This window comes from Urocampus carinirostris, chromosome 20 (genome assembly GCF_059441175.1).
Source record: "Urocampus carinirostris isolate Australia breed hairy pipefish chromosome 20, RoL_Ucar_1.0, whole genome shotgun sequence".
Classification (NCBI taxonomy): Eukaryota; Metazoa; Chordata; class Actinopteri; order Syngnathiformes; family Syngnathidae; genus Urocampus; species Urocampus carinirostris.
Genome location: NC_142368.1, coordinates 12,478,157 through 12,491,828, shown reverse-complemented (window position 1 = coordinate 12,491,828; position 13,672 = coordinate 12,478,157). Strand labels below are relative to the sequence as shown.

Below are 13,672 nucleotides of genomic sequence, written 5' to 3'. Positions count from 1 at the left end.
AAATCAAATAAAAAACAGAAAAGGGGAAAAGGATAAAAGAAAGAAAAACGAAAAGGAAAAATATAAGAGAAAAAAAGGATGAAAAGTAATGATTAAAAAGGAAAAAATAAGAAAACAGAAAAAGAAAAAAAAGGAAAAGGGAAAAGAAAAAAACAAAAGAAAAAAAACAGCATTTTGAAAAGAAAAAAGGAGGAAAATATTCAAAAAAAAACAACGGGAAAAAAAAAGGAAAGCAAAAGGGAAAAGAAAAAAGGAAAAAAAAAGGAAAAAAGAAAGAAAAACGAAAAGAAAAATATAAGAGAAAAAAAGAAGAAAAGGATGAAAAGGAATGATTAAAAAGGAAAAAATAAGAAAACAGAAAAAGAAAAAAAAAACGAAAAGGGAAAAGAAAAAAAAGGGAAAAAAGAAAGAAAAAAAATTGAAGAAAAACAAGTAAAAATGAAAATAGTGAACCAATGATGATTTGAATTTGTCTTGATGTATAAAGGTACAAAACAATCAAGAAAGTAGCCATTCAGAAGCTTTATTTTGGGAAACATTTCATTGGCTTCCATTATTCTTCTTTCTTTTGTTGTTTTGTTTTTTAGTTTTTAATGGTATTTTCTTTTTAATAGTATTCACTTATTTATTGACTAATTCTTTGTTTTAGGTTTTTACATTTTTGAATTATTCAACTTTAATTGCTTGTTTTGTTTACTATTTTTGGATTTATTTCAATTTTCTGTTTTTTTTTTCCAAATTGTTTTTATTTTGTGCTATTTTCTTTTCTCTTTTCAAATCGATGTAGTATTCATGACATTTTTTCCCTTTTTTGTTTTTTATTTATTTCGGTTTGATATTGATTTTCCATTTCATTTCGTTTTCCATTTCCTTTTTTTGATTTTGTTTTTTCCGTTTGAGTTTTTTGGTTTTATTTCATGTTTCATTTAATGTGATCGGTTTGATTTCATGTTTTACTTCGATAATTGTATTATTTTTTTATTTCAATTGATAGTTTATTGTTCTCTTTCCGTTTTTTAAATCCATTTTTTGCTTTTTGTTTTATTATTAGTATTTCTGTTTTTATTTTTTTCAGTTTTTATTGATCGATGTCCGGTCCCGTTTATTAAAGCGACGGTCTTTCTAAAAGGCTTCAGTGTAGGAATGTTGGGGAGGGGTCTCCAATGTCGGGAGGGGTCGGGGGCTGAAAAAAAAGAAGAAATCCTCGGGGGTTCATCGGGGCGGGGGCCACGGAATGACATCATCTCAAAAGACCCCCGCCCAAAATGTCGGAAAAGGAAAACCGAGTGGCTCACGCTTCGTCCCGTTTCCCGGGGGCCCTGAACGCGTCGACGACAGAATTTCTTTCTCTTTTCTCTCTCTTCCTCTCTTCTTTTCTCTATTTTTCCTCCCCCTTTTCTCTCTCTCTTACCTTCTCCCTCTCTTTCCCTCTTATTAACTTTCTTTCTCTTTCATAATTTCTTTGATTTTCTTCCTCTCTTCTTTTTTCTATTTTTCTCCATCTTTTCTCTCTCTCTTTCCTTCTTCCTCTCTTTCCCTCTCATTCACTTTCTTTCTCTTTTGTAGTAATTTCTTTCTCTTTTCTCTCGCTTCCTCTCTTCTTTTCTCTATTTTTCCTCCCCCTTTTCTCTCTCTCTTACCTTCTCCCTCTCTTTCCCTCTTATTAACTTTCTTTCTCTTTCATAATTTCTTTGATTTTCTTCCTCTCTTCTTTTCTCTATTTTTCCTCCCCTTTTCTCTCTCTCTTTCCTTCTTCCTCTCTTTCCCTCTCATTCACTTTCTTTCTCTTTTGTAGTAATTTCTTTCTCTTTTCTCTCGCTTCCTCTCTTCTTTTCTCTATTTTTCCTCCCCCTTTTCTCTCTCTCTTACCTTCTCCCTCTCTTTCCCTCTTATTAACTTTCTTTCTCTTTCATAATTTCTTTGATTTTCTTCCTCTCTTCTTTTCTCTATTTTTCCTCCCCTTTTCTCTCTCTCTTTCCTTCTTCCTCTCTTTCCCTCTCATTCACTTTCTTTCTCTTTTGTAGTAATTTCTTTCTCTTTTCTCTCGCTTCCTCTCTTCTTTTCTCTATTTTCCTCCCCCTTTTCTCTCTCTTTCCTTCTCTCTCTCTTTCCCTCTCATTAACTTTCTTTCTCTTTTGTAATTTCTTTCTCTCTCTTCCTCTCTCCTTTTTTCTATTTTCTCCCTCTTTTCTCTCTCTCTTTCCCTCTTATTAACTTTCTTTCTCTTTTGTAGTAATTTCTTTCTCTTTTCTTTCTCATCCTCTCTCCTTTTCTCTTTTTTTCTCCCCTTTTTCTCTCTCTCTTTCCTTCTCTCTCTCATTTTCCCTTTCACTAACTCTCTTTCTCTTTCGTAATTTCTTTCTCTCTCTTCCTCTCTCCTTTTCTCTATTTCTCTCCCCCTTTTCTCTCTCTCTTTCCCTCTTATTAACTTTCTTTCTCTTTTGTAGTAATTTCTTTCTCTTTCCTTTCTCTTCCTCTCTTCTTTTTCTCTATTCCTTTCCCCTTCTCTCTCTCTCTCTCTCTCTGGCTGCTGTTTGCTCCCTTTCACTCTTCCTTTTCGCTTGCAGCGACATCTAGTGGACAACCATCAAACACTGTCCCTTTAAGAAGAGCGGAATGTTTTTTATCAGGGCTGTTTTTGTGGGAAAGCCTATTTGGCCCCCGACTCCATTCCGTTTGAGACCCCTGCTGTAAAACTTGAAATATTTGCAGATTGGGGCGCGGGCTGGGGGGCTTCAAGTGGGAGGGGGGGTCTTCTTGATATCAAATTCGATTTCAGGCCTTGGTGAAAGTTTGCCCCTTTGAAAGGCAAATTCAATGAGTATATGCAAAAATGTCCTGGAGAGGACAGCCCCACCCTGCCCCCCCTAAACGGTCATTGTGCGAGAGTGAGGGGGGTGTCCTCTTAAAAGGGGAGGGGGTCGCATTCCTGGTCCATTCTCTCTTCGGCTCGCCTGGGGGGGAGGAGAGAAGATTGAGCTTCCTTCGTGCCGGGAAAGATGACAGAAAGATAGCGCCCCAGCCCCTTGGCTAGTCAAGGCGATGACATTAGAAAAGGCACTCGGGGGTAAAACATGAAAAATGACGAGGTAGGGAGAAAAATCAAATCAAGTCAAAGTTCAGTTTAGTCGTGAGAATCTTAATCACAACGTTTTGAACCTCTTAGCCTTTTAGCGTTACCCGTGGCGTTCCACAGGGCGCAGTACTTGGTCCCCTAGTTGTTTTATTTTCTCATTTGGAATATTGTTTTATGTTGAAGTTTTTCTGTTTCTATCTTAATTTTATTTGTTATCGTGTTAGATTTGTTTTGGTTTTTCGGTTGTATTTTTTCTTTTGGTGTTTTATTTGATTTAAATGTTCTTTTTCCGTTTTATTTTAATTTGATCTAATTGTTTTACTTTTGTGTTTTTTTCCTGTGTTATTTTCTTTTGTTCAGTTCATTTGTTTCCTGTTTTCCTCATCTTATCTTACTTTTTCTGTTTCATTCTTCTATTTTCTATTTAATTCTTTTATTTAACGGTTTAATTTTTTTGTCGTATTTTGTGTTTTTATTCCCTATTCTACTTAATTATTTATTTTCCTTCTTGTTTTTCCAGTCTTTTTTAGTTTTGTTTGTTTTTATTCAGTCTTTTTTTATTTGGTGTTTTTTGTTTTGTTTTTGTTTCACTTTTGAATTGTTTTTGAATTTGATTAAATTGTTCCTTGTTTTGATTTTCAGTTTCATTTGTCATTTTTTTTATTTAATTGGGTTTACTAAAACGTTTGGTTTTTATTTTTCATTTTTTATTGTTTATCGATTTCATCTCATTTTTTTTCAAAAAATGTTTTCATTTTTCTTGTTTTTCTGTTGATTTGATCGTTTTTCTCTTCATTTTTTTTGTTTTTCCACTTTTTAATTTTATTACATTCGTTTTTTTTTTTAAATTTAGAAGTTTTACCGTTTCCTCTGTGTTTTATGTTCGTATTTTCGTTCATTATTTCTTCTAGATTGTATTGTCCGGTTTCATTTTGTTTATTTTTATTTTCCTGCTTAGTCCACCAAAATTTGCTCTACAATTGGAGCAATGGCGAAAACTAGCAAGGAGACAAGGAAACATCCCCGGCCAATGATGAAGGACGCCTTCCTAATCGAAAACGGTCAATCTGGATCCAGGGACGGGGACGGATCTCCAGGGGCCGAAAAAACAAACGGTGGAGAGCGCCCCCATCTCAAATGAACCCGCTGACTCCGAAAAAGAGAGGGGGGGGGGGGGGAGTCGAGATACTTTGCGTTACCGCGGCGATTCCGGATGAAAGGGTTCGTAGAGAGAGAGAGAGAGAGAGAAAGAGAGTTGGAACTCCTTTGAAATCGGAAAATGGACGGGGACGCTTTTTCCCTAAGAGCCACCATCTACAATCTGTCAGGTTTCTAAAAAGCAAGACAGTTAACCCCTTCACTCTCGGCAAGTTCAGAGGTGAGATAACCGGTCTACAACTCGAAAATCGGAATTACAATTCAAAGTAAAAACTTTTTTTTTAACCGAAAATTCCGCTTTTGGCTTTCTTTACAAGACAATCAGAGCTTTTATCTTCAAACCCTGATAATCGAAGTACAGTGTATGTCATGATTACTGATGTGACTCAGTCCTGTCCGTCCCCTGTTGTCAGTCCGTCCGCGAACCTCAGTGTATACTAGGCAAGCCTTTTTCGACTCTGACTCCCACCTGTCTCGTTTTTGCTCCCCTCTGACTCTTTTTGTCCCCGACTACGTCTACTCTCCCGTTCTAGCTTACGACTCGTTTCCGACTCCGACCACGCTTTGCTCTCCCAGTCCCTGCTCCCGACCCGTTTTTCCATCCCCTGACACCGCCATCGCTCGCTACGGAGGATCCGTTTCCGTGTCCGGATCACAATCAAGAGAGACTTGCTTCCCGCGTCCAGCAAACACCGGATCGTGGGGGCAGCCTTTCCTCTTTCCTTCAATAAAACTTGTGGTAAACGCTACGCAATTGGGTCCTGTTTCTGTTCTGGTCCTGACAGTTTATTTTTTGCATTATTGATACTATGCGAGGGCAGCACAGCGGCGCAGTGGTTAGCGCGTGTGCGGCACAGTTCTAAGGTCTTGGGAACCTCCTGTGTGGGTTCAAATCCAGCTACCAGCCTACCTGTGCGGAGTTTGTATGTTCTCCCCGTGCTTACGTGGGTTTCCTCCGGGCATTCCAAAGACATGCATTTCCGGTGAATTGGCCAGTCCAAATTGTCCCTAGGTGTGAATGAGCGAGTGAGTTGTCTGTCCCCGTGTGGCCTGCGATTGGCTGGAAACCAGTTCAAGGTGTCCCCTGCCCACTGCCCGATGATTGCTGGCATGGGCTCCAGCACCCCCGCGACCCTACTGAGGATAAGCGGTGTAGCTAATGAGATGAGTAACTATGCGATACTATCTGAACATTAGTGTACCTACAAGGGTGGTTGCATTTAAAGACCTTGGAACCGATTAATCCCATTCCCATTCATTTCAATGAGAAAACGTAATTCAGTTGACAACGGTTTCATTAAATAACATAAGTAAAGGCACCGATTCAATTCCTAAGTCGAGCTAGCAGTGCATACATCTATATAATATAGAAATTAGGTCACCCACTGGAAGTTTTGGAAGAGTTTGGGTTGCTAGCTATGATGTATGCTAGCATCTTTGTGATATACTTTGATTTGTGGCAAGGAAAAAAGCAGAAAACACGTGCAGGGTGTCACTCAGCGCCTATCTAAACGGTTACAGAGCGTTTTCCGAACGGAGGAATTCTCATCCTCCGTCTCTCGGATTATCGACATCTGCTAGCTTGCGCGGCCCGAGAGCCATCGGGGAAATGCTACGTCATCCTTTGGACTCGGATATTTGAGGGATCCGTGATGTCACCCCGAAATTCCCTTCCTTCAAAAACGCCTTTCTGTTTTATCGCTTTTCTCGTGTGGTTTTGGTTATAAATGCTCTGTAGAGGCACTAGAAAGCAGTGCTTCTTAATTATTTTCTATCGTGACCCCTTCTAGGAAGAAGAAAACAAAAGGAAAAAAAAAAGCAAAAAAAGAAAGAAAAAAGAAAGAAAAAAGCAAAAAAGAAGACAAAAAAGTTTTTGAAAAAAGCAAGAAATGAAGAAAGGAAAACAAGAGGAAAAAGAAAGAAAAAAAGAACAAAAGGGTTTAAAATAACAACAAGAAAACGAGAAAAAAGGAAACAAGAGAAAAAAGAAAGAAAAACGAAAAAAAGACTTCAAAAAAAATCAAGATACCAAGAGGAAAAAGAAAAAAAAAGAAAGCAAAAAAGACGAAAAAACGTTTTTAAAAAAGCAACAAAACAAGAAGAAAACAACAGAAAGAAAGGGAGAAAAAAAGAAACAAAAAAGAAAAAGTTTTTAAAAAAGCAAGAAAACGAGCAGTAAACAAGAGGAAAAGAAAAAAAGCTAAAGAAAAAAAGTTTTTCAAATAGCAAGAAAAGAAGAAAATAAAACAAGAGGAAAAAGAAAGAAAAAGAATAAAAGACTTAGAAAACACAAGAAAACAAGAGAAAAAAGAAAACAACAGAAAAACGAAAAAAAAGAGTTAAAAAAACAAGAATCCAAGAGGAAAAAGAAAAAAAAAAGAAAGCAAAAAAGAAGAAAAAACGTTTTTAAAAAAGCAACAAAAGAAGAAGAAAACAACAGAAAGAAAGGGAGAAAAAAAGAAACAAAAAAGAAAAAGTTTTTAAAAAAGCAAGAAAACGAGCAGTAAACAAGAGGAAAAGAAAAAAAGCTAAAGAAAAAAAGTTTTTCAAATAGCAAGAAAAGAAGAAAATAAAACAAGAGGAAAAAGAAAGAAAAAGAATAAAAGACTTAGAAAACACAAGAAAACAAGAGAAAAAAGAAAACAACAGAAAAACGAAAAAAAAAGAGTTAAAAAAACAAGAATCCAAGAGGAAAAAGAAAAAAGAAAGCAAAAAAGAAGGAAAAAAAAGCAAGAAAAGTGGAAAGAAAACACCAGAAAAAAGGAAGAAAAAGTTTTTAAAAAAAAGCAAGCAAACAGGCAGAAAACAAGAGGCTAAAGAAAAAACAAAGCTAAAAAGGAGAAATTTTTAAAGTAAAAAAGCAAGAAAAGAAGAAAACAAGAAAAAAAAGAAAAAAGGAAAGAAAAAAAGAAGAAAAAGAGAAAGAAAAAAAGGAGAAGAAACGGGATTCACACGTCCTTCAAAAACTCATTCAATATTTATCTTATTATCCCCAATTTCTCACCCAAAAATTCAAACTTAGGATCCAAACCCAAACTTCATATTATTGATCATATTAGTTGACGTCTGAAATCGTCAATGGCGCCAAAATATCAGATGAAATCATATGAAATAATATAGAATAATACAATATCATATATTATCACATCATAGAATTTGGAAATATTTGCAGTTCAGTCAACATATTTAATGTTTGCGGCCATCAATGGCAGGAAACCAATGAGCCCATTCAACGTAGAAATACACATAAAAGAAGCCGAACCTTGCGCGAGAGCGTCCTCCTGCGAGAGTCTTCCGAGGCTGCTCACGCTGGAGATTTGTCCGTTTTTCTGCAGACTCTGGAAAAAAAGAAAGACTTTTTTATTTTTCACCGATTCACCTGAACGCATCACGGACAGAAACGCCATTTTCTGCTCGAAAGGAAACAGTGATGACGTAGGAAAAGGCATTCGATTTGATACCTTGCCCTCATGTAGGTTTCAGATCAGGGGATGCTGTCGTAATAGTCGGTTATCACAAACCTGACTTGATCCTAATGGATGGACCAATCGCGTGCGGCTAAAAGATCAAATTGGCGAGACGAGGTGGTACCATGAGTAAAAATAGTGTGATGATGGGATCAAATCCAATGCATTCTTCAGGTGGTCTAGATCCCAAGGGGTATAGTGATATTACAGTGGATTTTGGCATATTATTATTGTTATCAAACGCGAGCAAAGCAAGTGTCAGGACCAGAACGGAGACAGGACCCACTTGCGTTATGTTTCTGTCCGTTTTATTGGGAAGAAAGGAAAGGATTGCACCCACGATTCAGTGATCGCTGGGCGCAGAAAGCAAGTCGCTCTGAACAGGGAAGTGGGACTTCCGTGGAGAGCGATGGCGGTGTCGGGAACAGAAAAAAACGGGTCAGTCACCAGGACGGGAGAGCAAAAAGGTGGTCGGGGTCGGAAACGAGTCGAAAGCCAGGAGAGTAGACGTGGTCAGGATCAAAAAAGGGGCAAAGAACAGACAGGAGCAAAAACAGGAGTGAGTCAGGGTCGAAAAAGCTTGCCTAGAGTAAACTGAGGTTTGCAGACGGACTGACAACAGGTGACAGATAGATGTGGATTCAAATAGGAAGAGTCCTGATAATGTTTTATGGGGGACGAATTATATATATTTGCTTGTCTGTCCACCCAAAAATGTGGAAGGAGTTGAGATATAACCACTATCTTTCACAGGCAGTCTAGGTTACCCTAGATGTGAAGAAATGCCACAAAAGTTGATTCCCAAGAGGACGACTGGACAGCTGCTTTTTAACTTCTACTCTGTCGGTATTTTTTTGGTATTCTCCTTCTAGGGCACAGGTGTCAAACAGGCGGCCCGCGGGCCAGATAAGGCCCACTAAGGGATTGAATTCGGCCCGTGAGACAACAACGCAGAGAAGCGCAAGAGGAAAACAAGCTGCAGGTTGAAATATGTCAACTTGATGTTGCTAAAGCCAGGTGCCTCCAACAAAGGCACTGTGCTTGTATTTATTTCTCTCTTTCTCTCTCTCTCTCTTTCTTTCTCTCTTGATTTCTCTCTCTCTTTCTTTCCCTCTCTCTCTCTCTGTTTCTCTCTTTTTCTCTCTCACTCCCTCGCTCTTTCTTTCCCACCCCTTTTCTCCCACTGTCTCTGTCTTTTTCACTCTCTGTGTCTCTTTTTCTCTTCCTTTGTCGCTCTTTGTCTCTTTCTCTCTCTGTGTCTTTTAACCTCTTTTGCTCCAACTTCCTTTTCCCTCTTCTTACCCTTCGCGCTTTCTTTTCTCTTTTCTCTCCTTCTGTCTTTCTGTTTCTCTTTGGATTTCTTTCTTCCTCTCCCTTTCTTTTCCCCCTCTCTCACGACTTTAGTTTCTCACGCTCTCTCCCTCTCTCTCTTTTTCTTTCTTTGTCCCGCCCCCTCCCCTTTTCCCTCCCTCTTTCTCTTATTTCTTTATCTCTTTTTCTTTCTCTTTAATCTACTGGTCCGGCCCCCGACAGAATGTTTGTTCCATCGCACAGGTGTCAAACAGGCGGCCCGCAGGCCAGTTCAGGCCCATCAATGGTTCAAATCCGGCCCGCAAGGCAACAGTGAGAGAAGCGCAAGAGGAAAACGAGCTGTAGTTTTAAATATTTCCACCGGATGTCACCAAAGCCAGTTAACACTTGTGGTAGTATTTCTCCATTTTTCTGACTCACTTCTTTATTATTTATTTATCCCTCTTTTTCTTTCTCCTGTTCTCTCTCTTTTTCTCCTTTCTCTCTCACTCTCTCTTTCTTTTTCTCTGTCTTGCTCTCTTTCAATTTTCTCTGATTTACACTTTCTCTTTCTATTTTTCTCTTTCTTTCTCACCCTCTTACTTTCCCTTTTTCGACCTCTTGATCTCTCTCTCTCTCACACCTCACTTTGTCCCTTTTTCTCCTGCTGACTCTTTTTCTTTCTGTCGTTTCACTTCTCTTATTCTTTTTATCTTTCTATCTTTCTCTTTTTTCCCTTTCTTTTTCTCTCTCTATTCATTTCCCCCTTCTTTTCCCTTCATATCTCTATTCTGCTCTCTTTATCTCTCACTGTTACTCTGTCTCCCTTGTTCTCTCTCTCTCTCCCACCTCACTTTGTCTCTTTTTCTCCTGCTGACTCTTTCTTTCTGTCGTTTCACTTCTCTTATTCTTTTTATCTTTCTATCTTTTCCCTTTCTTTTTCTCTCTCTATTCATTTCCCCCTTCTTTTCCCTTCATATCTCTATTCTTCTCTCTCCTTTTCTCTCACTGTCTCCCTTGTTCCCCCTATCTGTTTATCGCTCTCTCTCTCCCTCTCTCTTTCTCTTAAACTTACTAGTCCGGCCCCCGTGAGATTTTTTTATAGCATTTGTGGCCCCCAGCTAAAACCAGTTGGACACCCCCGTTCTAGGGGTATGTATGTGTCGACAATGACATTTTTGGGCTGTTCTTAACCCAATTTCAGGATTTTAGTGTCTGGAGTCGGTCTTAGTCTTTGGGTCTTCTCATGTGGCCCCCGCCCCAGTCTCCACGTCTCTACCTGTCGGTCCTCGTCCGGCAAATCAGTACACGGGATCACATAGACCGTCCGGCGGACCACCGGCCTGGGGCCAAGTGTCCCCCGCCCGGCCCCTGGGGCCACGCCACCCTTTGTGGTCTACCCCCGTGACTTCCATTCCAGGGATTCCTCTGCCCCCCTTCCCCCCATTCCACACAATCAATAGATGTATATATAGATGGATTCCTTCTAGGGAGCAGACACCTGCTCTACCTCCATGAGAGGGGCTGAACCTTGACCCCCGAAAGGGTCCCGGACCCTCCCGCGGGGTACCCCCGTCTGCTTTTCATCTCCGGCCGGCTTTGGTGCAAACGCACTTGAACAGCAAACTTCTCCGACTGCCCCTAGAAAAACAAATAGTCAGTGGTGGGCCGTCAGGGCCTGCAAGGCCTTTACGGCTGGCCACTAAAAATATCTGAATCTTTGTCCATGATTACTGAGTAAATCACTCTAAATGGCCCGTCAGCTTCCTTTTATTGCCCTCCCTCTTGTTTTATACCTCATCTCATCTCATTAGCTGCACCGCTTATCCTCAGTAGGGCCACATGCCAGCAATCATCGGGCAGTGGACATCCTGAACTGGTTGCCAGCCAATCGCAGGGCACACAGAGACAGACAACTCACTCGCTCATTCACACCTAGGGACAATTTGGACCGGCCTGAAATGCATGTCTTTGGAATCTGGGAGGAAACCGGAGTGCCCGGAGGAAACCCACGCAGGCACGGGGAGAACATACAAACTCCGCAAACACGAGCAAACGATACACCAACCAAAAACTACAAACTGCTATTCTGGAAATGAAAACTACAAAAATACTACAAGTACAACAGAAATACTAGTACAGTCGTATTATGATACAAAACTACTACTACAGAGGTATTACGACAGAAATAAAAATAAAACTTCAGAAATATTATGGCAGATTACGATAAAACTACAACTATAGGTATTACTACAAAAATACGAGAGATATACTACAAAAAAATCTACTTTGGAAATACTAAAAAAAAACTTCCTTCAAAAATGACACAACAATAATATAAAATAAAACTACTACTTGTCAGGACCAGAACGGAAACAGGACCCACTCGCGTAACATTTCTCACAAGTTTTATTAGAAGAAAGGGAAAGGGTTGCTGGACGCGGGAAGCCGGTCGCTCTGAAGGAAGTTCGAAAGCTGGATTTGAACCCACACAAGAGGTTCCCGAGACCTTAGAACTGTGCCGCACACGCACTAACCACTGCGCCACCGTTTTATACATCTTACTATAAAGGATTTTATACGATCAAATACAAATTACAATTAAATGCAAAAGATATTCACTGGCTGAGCTGTGGGGCGAGGTCAATGCAACCTAGTAAAGGGACAAAGGGTTGATAAGATAATCAGCACTTCTCGACGCAGACGGCCCTGGTGACGTAGAAACGCTCGGGGATGTTTTGACCATTTCGGACATCGGGGCTTACCTGGCACGCCCATGGGAGGAGCCGGCACACCAGCTTGCGGAAAAAGACGTGGGTCGAGGAAAAAAAAGGCAGAAGATCGAGAGAAGATAGAGAGAGAAGGCTTGGCGGGGATTCGGCTAATTCGATGGAGTTCACTTAGTTCACTTTCTGCCTGTGAACTCATACCAGCTGATCTTCCCTCTCGTCTCATAGTTACACCCCTAGTTGAAATGTAATGTTTATTCTTCACATTTTTTTACCGAATTGGAAATTGTTAAAACGGTTTGTGCCTATTATAGAAACCATATTAAAACAAAAACATATCAGGTCCCTGTTTTAAGCATTCCATTTTGTAATTGAGTTTTGTTGTACTAGTAAAGTTGTATTTTTTTCAATAGTGTTTTTGTAGTGTTTCTGCAGTCCTCATTTTAGTAGTATTTTTGTAGTAGTGGCACGGTTGCCATGGCGCCCCATTGGCCCCGCCCGCTTGTTGACAGATTGGCTCCCTGTCAGTATTTAAACTCGGTCCTGTCAGTCCCCTTTTGTCGGTCCGGCTGCGAATCTCTGTTTTTACACGGCAAGCGCTTTTTTGCCTGTCCCGTTTTTTGCTCCTGTTTTTCTCCCGCTACGATCCGTTTTGATCTCGACCACGTCTGCTCTCCCGTCCCGAATTACGACCCGTTTTGATCTCGACTACGTCTACTCTCCTCTCCTGGCTTTCGACTTGTTTCCGATCCCGACCACGTTTTTGCTCTTCTATCCCGGCTACTGACCCGTTTTTTCCGTTCCCGACATCGCTCGCCACAAAAGTCCCACTTCCGCGTTCAGAGCGACCTGCTTCCCGCATCCAATCCCCGGATCGTGGGCGCAACGTCCTCCCTTTCTTCTAATAAAACTTGTGAGAAACGTTACGCGAGTGGGTCCTGTTCCTGTTCTGGTCCTGACAATTAATAGTTTTATTTGATATTATTGTTGTGTTATTTTTGAAGGAAGTTGGTAGAATTTCCGCTGTAGGATTTTTTTTGTATTTCCAAAGTAGATTTTTTTGTAGTATATCTCTCGTATTTTTGTAGTAATACTTAGTTGTAGTTTTGTAGTCTTTCTGCCATAATATTTTTTGAAGTTTTATTTCTATTTCTGTCGTAATACCTCTGTAGTAGTAGTTTTTTATCATAATATGACTGTACTAGTATTTCTGTTGTACTTGTGTAAATGTATATTAGAAGTGTTTGCATTGTAGTATTTTTGTAGTTTTCATTTCCAGACTAGCAGTTTGTAGTTTTTGGTTTGTGTATAGTTGTAATATTACTGTACTTGCATTTTTGTTGTATTTCTGGTGTAATATTTCAGGAGTAGTATTTTGGTGGTAGCAAAATAATATATTGGGTCCCTGTTTTGAAGTACTACCATTTATAGTTTCATAGTAGTATTTCTGTTATAGTTTTGTATCATAATATGACTGTACTAGTATTTCTGTTGTACTTGTGTACAAGTATATTTGAAGTGTTTGCATTGTAGTATTTTTGTAGTTTTCATTTCTTGAATAGCAGTTTGTAGTTTTTGGTTGGTGTATATTACTGTCGTTGCATTTTTGTAGTATTTCTGGTGTAATCTATCAGGAGTAGTATTTTGGTATTATGTTGGTAGCAAAATAATATATTGGGTCCCTGTTTTAAGTACTACATTTATATTTAGTTTCAGAGTAGTATTTCTGCTATATTTTTCATAGTATATTAAATACATCTTCATCATTTTGACTGTTTTCGTTTGGCGGGCCAGAAAAAAATGCCTGACGTGCTGCGCGTGGTCCCGCGGGCCGTAGTTTGCCCATCCCTTCAGATTTTTCATCTTGTGCAGAATTCAGATGGATTTTCTGCTCCTTCCGTCCACAACATTCTTTGAGGCCACGCCCCCTCTCCCTCTTTGAGGCCACGCCC

The 13,672-nt window shown here is 39.6% G+C and overlaps 1 protein-coding gene across 1 annotated transcript in view; it reads right to left on the bottom strand.

Moving 5' to 3' along the window:
• akap12b (A-kinase anchoring protein 12b) overlaps nucleotides 1-13,672 on the bottom strand; it is a 48,868-nt gene that overhangs the window by 24,697 nt on the left and 10,499 nt on the right. Inside the window, exon 2 of the mRNA XM_088325702.1 lies at nucleotides 7,497-7,572. Coding sequence (XP_088181828.1) covers nucleotides 7,497-7,572 — 76 coding nt within the window. The remainder of the gene's footprint in view (nucleotides 1-7,496; nucleotides 7,573-13,672) is intronic.